At 41.8% G+C, this 16,569-nt stretch overlaps 2 protein-coding genes across 37 annotated transcripts in view; one reads left to right on the top strand and one right to left on the bottom strand.

The window, feature by feature from the left end:
* CAPZA1 (capping actin protein of muscle Z-line subunit alpha 1) overlaps positions 1–4,502 on the bottom strand; it is a 50,535-nt gene extending 46,033 nt beyond the window's left edge. The window contains exon 1 of the mRNA XM_002751230.7: positions 4,437–4,502. Coding sequence (XP_002751276.2) covers positions 4,437–4,475 — 39 coding nt within the window. The 5' untranslated portion in view covers positions 4,476–4,502. The remainder of the gene's footprint in view (positions 1–4,436) is intronic.
* Positions 4,193–16,569, top strand: part of ST7L (suppression of tumorigenicity 7 like) — a 129,468-nt gene continuing 117,091 nt past the window's right edge. For 24 of the 36 annotated variants that reach the window (XR_622029.5, XR_622028.5, XR_013520337.1 and 21 more), the window contains exons 1-3: positions 5,169–5,387; positions 7,890–7,972; positions 14,061–14,223. Coding sequence is in view for 30 of the 36 variants with exons in the window: in XM_078332760.1 (XP_078188886.1) it covers positions 5,183–5,387; positions 7,890–7,972; positions 14,061–14,223 (451 nt within the window). In the remaining 6 variants the exon portion in view is untranslated. Of the gene's footprint in view, positions 4,409–4,944; positions 5,103–5,168; positions 5,388–7,889; positions 7,973–14,060; positions 14,224–16,569 lie in introns of those variants that run through there. The other 12 variants (XM_078332758.1, XM_054236658.2, XM_078332759.1 and 9 more) reach the window with 7 other exon arrangements.

Here is a 16,569-nt window from a genome sequence, read left to right as displayed (position 1 = left end):
CAAGGAATGCACAGAGGCACCCAAACTGTGGACGTACTCTTGGAACACATGAAACACCCAGAGATTAACAAATAATTGTGGAGGAAGGGGTGTTTTATAGGAGATGGAGTGTGAACTGGGGAGATATGAGAATTAATGAAGTTGTGTTCTTTCATACCGTTAGGCTGTGCCTACACTGTGTGCTTGGCGCTATGCTAGGCATTAGATTAAAAAACATGGTTTCAGTTACCAAGGAACTCACAGTCGTGTTATCAAGACAAATATAGGAAAGCAGATAATAACTAGAACCTCCTGGAACATTTTAGTGTTTCAATTTTTAAAACAGAGATTTTTCATTAGAGTTTGAAAAAGTTAGGCCGGGTGCGTTGGCTCACGCCTATAATCCCAGCACTTTGGGAGGCCGAGGCAGGTGGATCATGAGGTCAAGAGATCGAGACCATCCTGGTCAACAAGGTGAAACCCCGTCTCTACTGAAAATACAAAAAAATTAGCTGGGCATGGTGGTGCGCGCCTGTAGTCCCACCTACTCGGAAGGCTCAGGCAGGAGAATTGCTTGAACCCAGAAGGCGGAGGTTGCGGTGAGCCGAGATCGTGCCGTTGCACTCCAGTCTGGGTAACAACAGCGAAACTCCGTCTCAAAAAAAAAAAAAAAAAAAAAAGAAAGAAAGAAAAAGAAAAAGTTAATTAAGAAGTTTTCTTGGGCTGGTTTGATCTGGTTCCCCCACTATCTCCCTATTTTAGATGGAAATTGAGGCCCACTCATAGAGGTTAAGTGATGTTTCCAAAATCAGTCACAGGTGGCTAGAAGCACAACAGGAAAAGGCCAAATCTAACACTCACAATTACTCTTTTCCATTACATCATAATATCTCATTTATAAGCCACTAAATGAATGCCTCTACTCTGGTTTTTCATTCACAGCTATACGGAAAAGAACAGTGTAGTGAAAAAAGCATGGCTACATAATCAGAGCAACCTGGTATCTGAATTTTCTGTCAAATTTACACTACTTTGTTTAGCATTAAGCCTGGTTGTAATAAAACAGCTAAGTGTTCTGGAAGAAATGATAAATCAATACTACTAATGAAAGATTGGACATGTGAGTTTGCACCTGCTTATTAGGCTTTATCCCTGTCCCAGGATTTGTTAACAGATTATATCAATACCTCTCAGCAAAGCTAACTGAAAAGTGAAGATGGAAGAATGATAGTATTAATACTAATTGATGTTTTGTTAGAAAACAGCCATACCAAACAACCTTTAGGACTTACTTTATCCTACAAATGTCACTAGTAAATTAAGGAGATAATACAAAATCAAGGAAATCCAGTTTAAAAGTATAAATATTTTTCATGTGTTCTAACAGAGCCCTCACATTTCATCTATTCACAACATTTTCTACAGCTCTGCTAAATAATTTTGATAAACCTGTTTCTCAAAAATGCCTTAAAACTGCTACCACTGTCTAAACTGAAAGCAGTTTTTCTTAATACTGAAAACTTTATCTTATTATTGAGAGCACTGTCTAAACTGAAAGCCTGACTTCTCAATTACCATATTTTTGAAACTGCACACAAAAATTCTACTAGTTAGGCTGAAGGGAAAAAATATGCCAATCACACTTTTTCAGCTCTAAAATTCTCTTTGCTTTTATGTTTTACAGATGTTGAATCATGAAATAAAGGAAACAGACAATGAAAAACAATGAAAAGAACCCAAAGAAGTAGTTCATCTCGTATTTCAGGCTTCCTAGTTATGGTATCTTGGTCTTGCTAAGCATGTAACTAAAAAGCTCAAGTTCATTTTCAGAAACTGTGAACTCAAAGAGAACTAAAACGTTTATTTCTAAAAGTTATTACACGTTCAACTTCCTGTTTTATTTAGACAGCTCATCATGACCATTTCAGGTAACGAAACCCAACTTCCTCTTTATAAAGTGACTAAAAAAAAAACTTCAGTGGTTAGTTATGAGAATGGATGATTTTACTAGCTTTTACAGAAATATTTATAAGGAAATTAGAGTCCATTCATTATCACCAAATTTTCTAAAGGTTTACTGCCTTTAGAAAATGTAACAAAGATAAAAAGCAATAATGACATATATTTGGCAACAAAAGAAGTATGCTAGAAGAGGAAACTGGTCCCAGACCTGCTATTATCAAACCAAGACTGGACCTGCACGGTAGCTCACATCTGTCTGTAATCCCAGCACTTTGAGAGGCCGAGGTGAGAGGATCATGAGGTCAGGAGTTTGAGATCAGCTTGGCCAACACAGTGAAATCCTGTCTCTACTAAACATACAAAAATTAGCTGGACATGGTGGCAGGCACCTGTAATCCCAGGTTTTGGATTACATGCACCTGTAATCCCAGGTTTTGGATTACATGCACCTGTAATCCCAGGCTCTGGAGGCTGCAGCAGGAGAATTGTTTGAACCCAGGAGGCAGAGGTTGCAAGGAGCTGAGACCATGCCACTGCAATCCAGCCCGGGTGACAGTATGAGACTCTGTCTCAAAATAAAAACAACCCAAGACTATTAACGTTATTAATTAAAACACTGTCAGTATCTAAAGGCATCTTAATTGGCACTTTAAAAAATATATTTTCCCAAGTTTAATTAAAGGCATTCTAACCTGGTATCAAAGACAAAAATCCAACAACACTGGTCAATGTGTACCACAAAGGCACAATAAACTGAAAAGTTTATTATTCAAATTATTTGTGAAATTTTGGCTGGGTGCAGTGGCCGAAGCCTGTAATCCCAGCACTTTAGGTGGCTGAGGTGGATGGATCGCTTGAGCCGAAGAGTTGGAGACCAGCCTGGGCAACAAGACGAAACCCAGTCTCTACAAGAAATACAAAAATTAAATGGGCATGGTGGCGCAAGCCTGTAATTCCAGCTCCTTGGGAGGCTGAGGCAGGAGAATCACTTGAACCCGGGAGGCAGAAGTTGCAGCAAGCCAAGATTGCACTAATGTACTTCAACCTGGGTGACAGAGCAACGCTTTGTTTCAAAAAAAAAAACTGTGAAATTTTACTGAAACAGTATTTTTGCTTACTTTTATTTGAATTGTTAACTATTTCCTTTAGAACAATTTATTATAGATTGATTTCCAGCCTAAGCTCATATATAAATGTTTTTGTTTTTGTCCTAAATCTTAAACATTTATGAAGATCGGTTTCCAAATAAGAGAAAATCTAATGCTGTTGTTGTTCGATGGCTTGTTAAGCATTTTAAAATGGCATGCCATATGTAGCTGATCAAGTTATTTTGTACAGAGGTCTTATGGATCTTAACAGTCCCCTCCCCATTCCAATTTCTTATTAAAAAAGATCCAGGTGGATTTACAGAGTACTCAAGGGGGCACATTTTCTAATAGCCACAGTGCGAGACAAATGTAATAATTCTTGCGCAATAAGTTGTCTTGTGAGATCCACTCTAAGTTCTATGTGCCCTAAAATCATGTACTTACTGAAAAACCTGACAAACTGTTATGAAACTGTGCAACTGTCAGAAGAAAAGTTAGTCCACCTAACTTAGAATGTGCTCTTGTATTTGAGACAATTTTCAAGAAATCAGTATACACATTGCACACTGACAAATTCAACTAATCAGACTCCACAGTGGAGCATCAAAGAAGACAGGATGCTTTGTCCAGACTTGAATGTGTTAACATGAGGTTTATTATGTGTTAACAGAAAACCTTTCTGGAGGCGAAGAAAATCCATCAGCGATTCTAGATTTGTTAACAAGAAACAAAATTTTCAAAAATTATCGTTAAAAGGATGTGTCTACAGGGAAAGACTGGTGTTCGAATTCTGAAGCAAAGGCCCTGAGGCTCACAGATTACATCGAATCAGTCAGGCGACAGTACGTGAGAAAAAGTAGTGGATGTGTAGTGAGGTGGACATTTGGGACCTCTCTCTGTCGAGGAGTCGTGACAGCAAAATCACTTCCTGAGGAAGGAGGAGCAAAAGGGAAGTTAAGAGGCCATCCTGATCAGGAAGTGACTGGCCCTAAACTAACCCCACTTGTATCTACAAATGGGGGGATGGGGTGAGCCCCAACTGCTAAAGGCGGTAAAACAACTGCTTTATGGTATGGCGCAACACAACCGTCACCCCCGCTCAGGATTACAGAACAAAGTCCACAGTCACCATCCAATAAAGGAAACGTCTGTTCCCTTGCAGGGAGGCCCCTGGGCTGTGCCTTAGGCCCGGGAGGAAAGGAGAGTCGAGGAACGAGGAACTGGGGCCACCGTGAGGCAGAGGAAAGCCCCGCAAAAGGGAAGCGTCCCGACTGCGGAGAGCGTATGTCAGCATGGGCCAAGAAGTTTCTTTTTCCTGGAGACACTGCCAGGCTCCCAACGCATCCCGGCCGGGCCCCTGTTCCCTGTCGCGGGAGGAGGTAAGAGAAAGAGGCGGACACCCCTTACCTTCTCCTCATCCGACACACGATCATCGAAGTCGGCCATCTTGGGCTGTTCTGGCCCAGCCCGGCTGCGAGCGCGAGGCAGGCCGGGAAGGAAGCCGAGTGATGGAATCACCGCGGGGGCCGTCGGAAGGACCCGCCCGGAAACGCCGACCAAGAGGGCGCCATGTCAGTTATGCGCGGGGGTGACGTCTCCTAGCGCCAGCGCCCTAGGAAGTCAGCTTTGCCTTCGGCGATCTGAAGTCTAATATCTTTCTCATTCCTCATCCATCTGATGGGCGCTGGCAGCGTGTTTCCATTTTTCTTGGCTCCTGGCCTCCATCCAAGTAGCTATTGCTGCTTCTATAAGTTTTTCCGGTACCCGTTTATCTTCCTGACAACCGAGTCCAAAGCTCTAAGAGCTGCTCGGCCGTTGGAACGATCCGTGGCTTTTCCAACCCCGGGGGGGGGGCAGGGGTGTGAAAGGTGACGCTCATCTCGCTTGGAAGCAGTTAACACTTCACTTTGGGGTCACATCTCAGTCCAGTCCTCCAGAACAGGCATTGCTGTCCGCCCCTTCCCTGCCCCACGAAGGAATATGTAGTCCCAATCTTGGGACACGCTCCTCCACCTTCGAAATCTTCTCGGTCCCGGTTCCCCAGGACTCAGCCTTCACAGAGACCAACTGAAGGTCCGCCACTATCCCAGGATTCCCGACTCCCGGTTTCCTGTCCTCCCCTCCCAGCTCCCGGCGCCTGCGGTAGCGGCAAGATGGCGGACCCTGGTTGTTTGGCGGAAGCCGAGGCTGCTGGAACGTGTCCTGCACTTGTTCTCGGCCTAAATCCGACTCTGGGCTGGAGGGAGCGACTGCGGGCCAGATTGGCGGGGACTGGGGCCTCGTTGTGGTTCGTGGCGGGACTGGGACTGCTTTACGCTCTGAGGATCCCTTTGAGGCTGTGTGAGAATTTGGCAGCGGGTGAGCGGACCAGACCCTCTGGGGCAGGGCTGGGGGCCAGGAAAGGTGTTGTGGGCAAGAGCCAAAGGGCAGACATTCTCGGTAGTTATGACTCTGAGGAGTCGACGATGCGTGACCAAGTGCGTTCTTTTTCTTTTGGGCTGCAACCTTGCAGTTGATTGTCAAACCTGCTGCCGCTACCGGCTGGCTCCTCCCTAGAACTCCTAAGGTCCGCCCTCTCTCTTCTGTCCTCGTTTTTTCCGTGGAAAAGCCACCTGACAAACTGTAAGCTTCAGGTATGAGGGCACAAGAGTGCATTCTCAGATTAGGATACATAATTTCTGTACAGCCCCACCACTGGTAGGATCCCTTCAAAGTCATCACTTTGAGTCCCGCCCAGCTGGGAGAACTCACACCCGGACCAGGAAGATGAGCACATCTGTAGTTTAAAGATTTCAAAGAAAGAAAATGGCATGATTTTAATTGACCGTTCTCTTGTTTTAAAATAGTTCGGTTAAGAAATAGTTTTCCTGATATTTTTGTCTGTTCTTTTAGGCTTATCTTGACTAATAAAATAGTACAGGAAATGAGACAGCACCACAAACAGCAGTGGGTTTGCTAGTTCTTTCAGCATCTGTAGAGCACTTGCTATGTAGTCTTTGCTGAAAATACAAAGACATGTAAGAAGTGATGATCCTGATGGATTTTTATATACTGTACTATTCTTTTTTTTTTTTTCTTTTCTTTCTCATTCAAACTGTTACTGTATGTCCTATTCTTTAGTTGTAGATAGGATGAAGTGTTGAGGGCCCAGGTCCTCTTACCGTGTGATTATATTTCACGCAAAGTCTGAGCAACAACCTCAGAACAGGATGGAAGTCTTTCTGTTACATGATTCAGTACAGTGGTTGATTTTTGTGGCAAAAGGCAGCAAATGTCCCCTTTCCTGTTCCAGAGATGACATGAAAGACTGTGAGGTAATGTTCGGAAATAGTTGGGCTTTTTTAGAGGATAGGTATGATTAAGTTCAGATATAACTTGCACACTAAAATAAACTAAACTGAGGCCGGGCGCGGTGGCTCACGCCTGTAATCCAAGCACTTTGGAGGCCAAGGCAGGCGGATCACCTGAGGTCGGGAGTTCAAGACCAGCCTGACCAACATGGTCAAACACCGTCTTTAAAAAAAAAAAAAAGCTAAACTGAAGTGCTAATTTGGCATCTCTGTAACAGGTGAATTGCATAACTATGGTTAATATGCACAGTGTTACTGATTGATTTGTCTGTTATTTTTCTACACATTAACCATTACAACATTTAATAAGAATAGTTGATTATAGATTTTTTTTCTTTTCTTTCTTTTTTTTTTTTTTGTGAGACAATCTCCCTCTGTCACCCAGGCTGGAGTTCAGTGGCAAGATCACTGCAGCCTTGAACTCTTTTGCTCAAGCAATCCTCCAGCCTCAGCCTCCCAAGTAGCTAAGACTACAGGCATGCCCCACCATGGCTGGCTGAGTTTTATATTTGTATAGAGATTGGGTCTCTTTTATTTGCCCAGGCTGGTCTTGAACTCCTGACTACAAGCGATCCACCTACCTTACCCTCCCAAAACTCTGAGATTATGGGAGTGAGCCATCCTAGCTGGCCAGGTTTTTATTTCTTTCTAAAACCCACAGTATTTATGAGAGAATTATTTGAAGTGAAAAATCTGCTCCAGGATTTCAGTAAGTGAGGGAGATTTCTGTTTGTTGTTTTTCTCTTTGAGCCATTTTGCCTCTCTAGCTGGCATAACAAATACATACACTGTCCCTCTAATTTGAGACTGTGGTTTTGTATCTTACCAAAATAATTATGGAGTAGTTTTGAACCTCCTTTGTAAAAGCATGTTTGTTTAGCTTCTTATTTTTACAAACTTGCAGAAGTTCTTGTCTAAATTATGACTTATAAGTGCTTTAGTTTTAGTCTCTCCCCACCCCGCCCCCATCCCCGCCGGAGATGGAGTTTCGCTATTTTTGCCCAGGCTGGAGTGCTGTGGCTTGATCTTGGCTTACTGCAGCCTCCACTTTCCAAGTTCAAGCGATTCTCCTGCCTCAGCCTCCTGAGTAGCTTGGATTAAAGGCATGTGCCACCATGCCCAGCTAATTTTTTTTGTATTTTTAGTAGAGACAGGGTTTCTCCATGTTGGTCAGGCTGGTCTTGAACTCTCAACCTCAGGTGATCTGCCCGCCTCAGCCTCCCAAAGTGCTGGGATTACAGGGGTGAGCCACTGCGCCCGGTTAGTTTTATTCTCAAAAGCAAGTTAAAAAAACACCTCATTTGCAACCTCATTTGATTTGTTGCAGATATTACTAATATATATAAGCCATTATGTATAATATATACAAATCAAAACTTTTTCAAGTGAATTTCACACTAGATATTAATACTACTTAAGTCTCACCACTCATAAAGATACTTGCACATTTGTAACCTAAGTACTTTAAATTTGCATTTTTTAAAAACTTTAATTCTTGTTCTTTTGACAGTGACTGTATTTTTAAATTCACTGACACCCAAATTCTATGTGGCACTTACAGGGACATCTTCATTGATATCAGGATTAATATTTGTAAGTACTTTCTATTTCCTTCCTTCATGTTTTGGTATTATCTAAAGATCCCTTATATGGTTACAATAATTATAAATTGTAATTACCCATTGATCAGCATGTCCAAACATATTCAGCATTTGAAAAGAGTTACCTATTCAAACTAGTCTGGGGAACACTGCATCTCCCAATCCACTTTTAGAGATTGACAGTATTTATTTACATATTAAAGGCTTATTGTAAACTCTAGTCAGGAAGGGCTTGGGGTATGTTGGAAATTAAATGCCTGCAGAGCCCAAGTTGGTAACAAAAATGAGTAAGTTGACAGAGTTTAAGAATTAAATTCTTGTTTCCTTAAGGACTGGGTAACCTGGACAGTGCATGCCCCTTCTAAAAGAGGCTAAAGCTAATCGTTGCCATATAAACTTGCATCTAGTATGACCAGTTCTTCCAGTTTTTCAAATGATTTAAAGAGAACCCAGATAGGCTGGGCGCCATAGCTCATGCCTGTAATCTCAGCACTTTGGGAACCTGAAGTAGGCCAGGAGTTCAAGAACAGCCTGGCCAACATGGTGAAACCCTGTCTACTAAAATACAACAATTAATTGGGTTTGGTGGCGGGTGCCTGTAGTCTCAGCTACTCAGGAGACTGAGGCACAAGAATCGCTTGAACTCAGGAGGCAGAGGTTACAGTGAGCCAAGATCATGCCACTGCACTTCAGACTGGGCAACAGAGAAAAACCCTGTCTCAAAAATGAATGAATGAATAAATCGATAACCTGGATATACAGTTTTTATATAAAATTTGCTCATTAAAAAAAATTGAGATGGAGTCTCACTTTGTTGCCCAGGCGGGAGTGCAGTAGCTATTTACAGGCACCATTATAGCACACTGTAGCCTTAACTCCCGGGCTCAAGCCATCCTCTCATCTCAGCTTCCCCAGTAGCTGGGATTACAGGTGTGTGCCACCATGTCTGACCACAGTATTTTAATATTGGCAACATTGGGCAGACTAAAATTTATGTGTTATGCATTCAACCGATAGCTTTTCCAAACCCCAGTTTCCGCATCTGTTAACTGAGGTTAATAACAGCATGAACTTTATAGGATTATGAAGACTAAATCGGATAATGTTATAAAAGTTTGTAACATGGTAGCTGGTTCAGAGTGTGCACTCAATGAATTTTGGCTGCCTGTTATTCTGAGAATTCTCACAATTAAGAAACTTGTTCTTTGGGAGGCCGAGGCGGGTAGATCACGAGGTCAAGAGATCGAGACCATCCTGGTCAACAGGGTGAAACCCTGTCTCTACTAAAAATACAAAAAATTAGCTGGGCATGGTGGCGCGTGCCTGTAATCCTAGCTACTCAGGAGGCTGAGGCAGGAGAATTGCCTGAACCCAGGAGGCGGAGGTTGCGGTGAGCCGAGATTGCGCCATTGCACTCCAGCCTGGGTAACAAGAGTGAAACTCCGTCTCAAAAAAGAAAAGAAAAAAGAAACTTGTTTGGCCTGACAGAGTGGTTCATCCCTGTAATCCTAGAACTTTCGGAGACCAAGGCGGACTGATGACTCAAGCCCAGGAGTTTGAGACCAGCCTGGGGAACATGGCAAAACCCTGTCTCTACAAAAAAATACAAAAATTTGCTGGTGCATGACATGCACCTATAGTCCCAGCTACTGGAGAGGCTGAGGTGGGAGGATCACTTGAACCCTGAAGGGAGAGGTTGCAGTGAGCCAAGATGGCGCCACTGCACTACAGAGCAAGACTCTATCTCAAAACAACAACAACAACCAAAAAAACCCAAAACTGTTTAACTTTTATTCAACTTTTCCTTTAAGAAGATATTTTTAATTTAAAAACAATTAAAGACCAGGCACGGTGGCTCATGCCTGTCATCCCAGCACTTTGGGAGGTTAAGGCAGGCAGATCACCTGAGGTTGAGAGTTCAAAACCAGCCTGACCAAGATGGAGAAACCTCATCTCTACTAAAAATAGAAAAAAATTAACCGGGTATGGTGGCACATGCCTGTAATCCCAGCTACTCAGGAGGCTGAGGCAAGAGAATCCCTTGAGTGGGGAAGGCAGAGGTTGCAATGAGCCAAGATTGTGCCACAGCACTCCAGCTTAGACAACAAGAGCAAAACTCTGTCTCAAAAAAAATAAATAAATAAAACATTTTAAAAATCCACATTAATATCCCTAGGTTGTCCTGTTTCCTAATGTGTACTTTGGAACAATACTGCTGCAGATAAAAATCTTAAGACGTTTTATGCCATGCATAGCCAATGGGTTTTTCTCTTCTTTTTACATTTTTATTTATTTTTTTGTAGAGACAGAGTCACTATGTTATTCAAACACCTGGGCACAAGCAATCCACCCTCCTCGGCCTCCCAAAGTGCTAAGGTTACAGGCTTGTACCAACACACTCAGCCTGTTCCTTTTTTTCAATCTCTAGGTGGTGCTCTCCAGCTATAGTAGGAATAGCATTTGTATTGGATCTTTTTTTTTTTAATAGGGACTAATACAGACCATTTTGTTAAAGTGAAATGCCAAACAAGAACAAGATTTTTCTCTTGGCTTAAAAAATAGAAGCTGTGGAGGAATTCAGGATTAAAACTACATGTTAATATAAGCTTCATAATTTAACATGAGCATATTTTAGCTTATTTAGTCAATAGCATACAAATATCAATTAGTAAAGACAATAAACTATCTTTTAGCCAGCCACAATGGCTCATACCTATAATCTCAACTCTTTGGGAGGCTGGGGTGGGAGAATCCCTTAACGACAGAAGTTTGAGATGAGCCTGGGCAACAGTGAGACCCTGTTTCTATGTAGTATATATATATTTTTTGTTTTTATTTTTAAAGAAACTATTAAACAGCTGATGTAGTGGAAAAAGCACTCGTTTGGGAACCAAAAGATAACATTTTAAATCTTGACTCTGCCACTTACTAGCTGATAACTTAGGGCAAGCTACATAAACTGTCTAAACCATAGTTTCCTCATCTATAAGAGGGGGATAGCTTACTTACATAAATGATGTCTAAAACCTTTTAAAAAACCGTTTTGTGGAAAAAAAAACAAACAAACATTTTGTGGCCAGGTGTGGTGTCTCGTGCCTGTAATACCAATACTTTGGGAGGCTGAGGCAGGACAATTGCTTGTGGCCAGGAGTTCAAGACCAGCCTGGACAAATGAGCAAGATCTGGTCTCTGTACAAAATTTAAAAATTAGCACATTGTGTCGGTGCACTCCTGTAGTCCCAGGTACTTCAGAGACTGAGGTGGCAGGATTGCTTGAGCCCAGAAGATAGAGGCTGCAGTGAGCTGTGATCATGCCACTGCACTTTAACCTGGGCAACAAACTGGACCCTGTCTCAAAAAGAACAGCAACAGCAACAACAAAAATCCAACAAAACATTTTGTTGCACCTTATAAAGCAGCATTTTAAATATACAAAAGTTAGGAAATTCAAGTAACTTTTTTTTTTTTTGAGACGGAATTTCGCTCTTGTTACCCAGGCTGGAGTGCAATGGCGCGATCTCGGCTCACCGCAACCTCCGCCTCCCGGGTTCAGGCAATTCTCCTGCCTCAGCCTCCTGAGTAGCTGGGATTACAGGCACGCACCACCATGCCCAGCTAATTTTTTGTATTTTTAGTAGAGACGGGGTATCACCATGTTGACCAGGATGGTCTCGATCTCTTGACCTCATGATCCACCCGCCTGGGCCTCCCAAAGTGCTGGGATTACAGGCGTGAGCCACCACGCCCGGCCCTCAAGTAACATTTTTAAAGGTTAAACTGTATCATTACCCTTGCAATATTGACGGGTTTTTATTAGCAAAGGTTGTTGTGTTTATAATTTCTTTTACCACCTGGATTTAACAAACTTGTATAGACATACAATCACATATACATATATAGTGAGATATATTTGTCAATCAGTCTAGTGTAACAGTTGGAAGCTCTGAAGTCAGGCAAACCGCAATAAGAACCCTAGCTCTGCCACTTACCAGTGATGCGAACTAAAGCTAGGTATTTGAATTTGGAATGTGTGTCATCATCTCTAAAATCAGTTTTTATGAAAATTAAATGGCATAATGTATGTCAAGGACTTGGCATAATGCATGACTCATAGAAAGCTTTCGATAAGTATTTGCAGTTATTATTATCATTGTTCATTTGTGTTAAAAAGTTGACTTAAAAGTTGAAAAAGCCGCTAATTTCATACTTGTTTGTTAAAAAACCCACTGCACTTTGTGTAGTGAAGGGAAGTGTGTTATTGTTACCCTTGACAGTATTTATCTTTTTTTTTTTTTTTTTGAGACAGGGTTTTACTCTGTCACCCAGATTGGAGTGCGATGACATAATCACAGCTCCCTGAAGCCTCAACCTGCCAAGCTCAAGTGATCTTCCCACCTTAGCCCTAGCTGGGACTACAGACACACATCCTCACATTTGGTTCATTTTTTTACGTTTTGTAGAGATGGGGTCTCACTATGTTGTCCAGGATAGTCTCGAATTACTGGCCTCATGTGATCCTCCCACCTTGGCCTCAAAATATTGGGATTACAGGCGTGAGCCACCATGCCTGGCCCTATCCAATTTTCTTAACCAAGATTTATTCAATATGAACCTTGTCTTTTCTGTCACATGAACAATTTCTGCTTGTGTAAAGAAGTTTTATCTCAGCTCTTAGTAAAACATATGGTAGAAGTCAAATCATGGCCTCATTTGGTGATAATTAACTTCTTGCTAACTTAGTAAGCATGAGCAGAAAGAAGCCATTTTATATTGAGTGTAAAACATGGGTGACATGAGGCCTGGGCGTGGTGGCTCACGCCTGTAATCCCAGCAGTTTGGGAAGCCGAGGCGGGTGGATCACGAGGTCAAGAGATCGAGGCCATCCTGGTCAACATAGTGAAGCCCTGTCTCTACTAAAAATACAAAAAATTAGCTGGGCACGGTGGCGCCTACCTGTAATCCCAGCTACTCAGGAGGCTGAGGCAGGAGAATTGCCTGAACCCAGGAGGCGGAGGTTGTGGTGAGCTGAGATCGTGCCATTGCACTCCAGCCTGGGTAACAAGAGCGAAACTCCGTCTCAAAAAAAAAAAAACAACATTGGTGACATGATAGAAAAAAATGCTGCACCTTGATTTTCTCACACTTTCCTACAAACGTTGTGGCGTTTTGTCAGTGGGCTATATGACTATACTTTTGGTACCTATGTAGCATAATTCGTTATTTACTGAAGCAAAAAATGTTCCTACAGATTTGAAAACTCTGATTTTTTGTGATGTGTTCTGTTTGTGGTCATAATAAAATAGTTTTCAAAAATATCAAAATCTGGCTGGTTGTGGTAGCTCACACCTATAATCCTACCACTTTGTGAGGCTGAGGAGGGCAGAGCCCCTGAGCCCAGGACTTTGAGACCAGCCTGGGTGACATGGTGAAACCTTGTCTTGACAAAAAATATAAAAATTAGCTGGGTGTATGCTTGTAGTTCTAGCTGCTAGGGAGGCTGAGGTAGGATGATCACCTGAGCCCAGGGAGGTCAGGGCTACAGTGAGCTGTGATCATGCTACTGCAATCCAGCCTGGCAACAGAGTGAGATCTCATCTCAAACCACATTTAGCTGAGGCTCTGCTTTGAGATGTTGAGGTTAAGTGACTTGCCCACAGCAAACAGCTAATAAATGGCTGATTTGGGAGTCAAACATGGGCATGCTGATCCTAGTCTAGTCTGTTCATCTACTCTGCTTATCTGAAAATTATTTATGCTGCAGATAGAGTAAAATGACAATGTAACTTAACAGGGTTAAATTAATTATAGATTAAATGCTTCTTACTGTTTTTTAATGCTTTATTACATATGCCTAGTTTTGCTTAAGCTTGTCTAAATTTTATGACAAAACTATAAAAAAGATAATTTTACATGATATGTGTCATTGGTGAATCTTGTGTTTGTGTGATTTTTTTTTTTCTTTTTGGAAGGAGAGTGCATTTAACATGCTGAATTGAACAGGACATCTGAAGAGAATGTTTTAATTTGAGTTCATATATCTGCTGATCAATTCTAAGTGGAGGATATTTTCTTTGTCATAGATATTTGAATGGTGGTACTTCCATAAACATGGCACATCTTTTATTGAGCAAGTATCTGTAAGCCATTTGCGACCACTGATGGGAGGAACAGAGCACAGCATTTCAGAACCAGGTTCTCCTTCCAGGAACAGAGAAAATGAAACCAGCAGACAGAATTTGTCAGGTGACTGCTTTCCTAATGTGTTTTCAGAGCTGTATATTTAAGATTGAGTTTGGCTTTGGGAGATAGAAAACTCAAAATAGCAGAGTGCTGTGGTGTGCATGTTTGTGTTTCCCCCCAAATTCTAATCACCAATGTGATGTTATGAGGTAGGATCTTTGAAAGGTGATCGGGTCATGAGGGCAGTACCCTCTTGGATGTTATTAATGCCTTTTTGAAGCGACCCCAGAGAGCTGCTTGCCACTTCTACCATGTGAGGACAGCACGAGAAGGTGCCATCTATGAACCAGAAAGCAGATCCTCACTAGACACCAAATCGGTTGGTGCCTTGGTCATGATAGACTTCCTAGCCTCCAGAACTGTGAAAAATAAATTTATGCTGTTTATAATCTACCTAGTTTATGATATTTTCTTATAGCAGTCCACATGGACTAAGAGACAGAGAAATTTGTCTTTCGTGTTAATATAGGTAGTCCATGGCTAGTATGGAAAACAATAATCATCAGATACCCAGACCCCTTCTATTTTGTTAGCCTGCCATTCAAAAATGTAGTTTTTACCTTGTAGTGTAAGACAGTTGCTCTTGCTTTAGCCATCATATCCACACTCCAATCAGTAGGAAGGAAAGAAATCCAAGGTAAGGTCACTCCTTCCCTCTACTCCACTCCACAGAAGCAAAGGACTATTCTCAGAAATGTTACATACTATTTCAGCTTACTTCCTACTGGTCAGATCTGTTTAATGTGGCCACTACTCTCTATAAGGAAGGCTAGACATTGTCATCATTTTCTCAGTGTATATATGCCCAGCAAATCAGGGAATCTTATGACCAATAACGGAGAGGAAAGAAATAATCAGCCATCTCTGCCAAGAGAGGAAAGTAGGAAAAAAAATTATTTTTTCAGTATGCTTAAAAACTGACATCAAAGTCTCAGTTCTTCATATATGAATATTCCATTGTCATAACTGTTCCTCTGTTTGTATCAAGTAATAGAAAGCAAATTTTTTTTTTTAGGTGAAGTCTCACTCTGTAGCCCAGGGTAGAGTGCAGTGGCATGATCTTGGCTCACTGCAACCTCTGCCTCCTGGGTTTAAGTGATTCTCCTGCCTCAGACTCCCTAGTAGCTGGAATTACAGGCGCACACCACTGCACCCAGCTAATTTTTTGTATTTTTTTTTTTTTTTAGTAGAGATGGGGTTTCACTATGTTGGCCAGGCTACTTTGGAACTCCCAACCTCAGGTAATTTGCCTGCCTCGGCCTCCCAAAGTGCTAGGATTACAGGCGTGAGCCACCATGCCCAGCCAGCTAGAAAGCGAATATTTTTAATGATATTTAACTAGGAAAGCAAAATTTTCAAAACCAAATAAAAATTATTTTTTAAATAGAGATGAGGTCTCACTATGTTGCCCAGGCTGGTCTTGAACTCCTGGGCTCAAGTGATTCTCCCACTTCAGCTTCCCAAAGTGTTGGGGTTATAAGTGTGAGCCACTGTGCCTCGCCAAAATGAATACTTTTGGATTTTTGTTCCTTTCATTTCCTATAGGTAATAATCATGTGGTAATAATACAAATGAGTTAATTCCATAATATTCCCAATGTCTCATTTGTTCAATAGCTTAACCACTAGAGTTATAGATAGTTCAGTAGAAAAATACTACTTAGGCCAGGCATGGTGGCTCATGCCTGTAATCCCAGCACTTTGGGAGGCTGAAGTGGGCAGACCACGAAGTCAGGAGATCGAGACTATCCTGGCCAACATGGTGAAACCCCGTCTCTACTAAAAATACAAAAAAATTAGCTGGGCGTGGTGGCACACGCCTATAGTCCCAGCTACTCTGGAGGCTGAGTCAGGAGAATTGCTTAAACCCAGGAGGTGGAGATTGCAGTGAACTGAGATAGTGCCACTGCACTACAGCCTGGGTGACAGTGTGAGACTCTGTCTCAGAAAAAAAAAAAAAAAGAAAAATAGAAAAATACTACTTGAGTGCAATTGATGGTACTTTTTAGATGTGGTAGTACAAAGTCCCTGAGGAAGCACCATTTAATTGGTGTTCTGAAGCATGACTAGGAATAATTGGGTGGGGTTGGCAGCCATTCATGCGTATAACAAGGAATAATAGTCAATTTCCCTTCCTCTTGTCATTTCTCCTCTTTCATAAAATAATTACAGCACCCCTAAGAACAAGACATATTAAATTGAATATGATATAGATCTGTCCTCATGAAGCTCAGAGTTCAGTATATAAATAATTATAACAATAGCACATGACGTGATTTTATTTTCTATTGTAAGACTGAGTATGCCATTAATAATGAGAGTGAAGGTACCCTTAAGAACATTCCATTTT

Source organism: Callithrix jacchus, chromosome 7 (genome assembly GCF_049354715.1).
Source record: "Callithrix jacchus isolate 240 chromosome 7, calJac240_pri, whole genome shotgun sequence".
NCBI lineage: Eukaryota > Metazoa > Chordata > Mammalia > Primates > Cebidae > Callithrix > Callithrix jacchus.
This window is presented reverse-complemented; position numbering and strand designations above follow the sequence as displayed.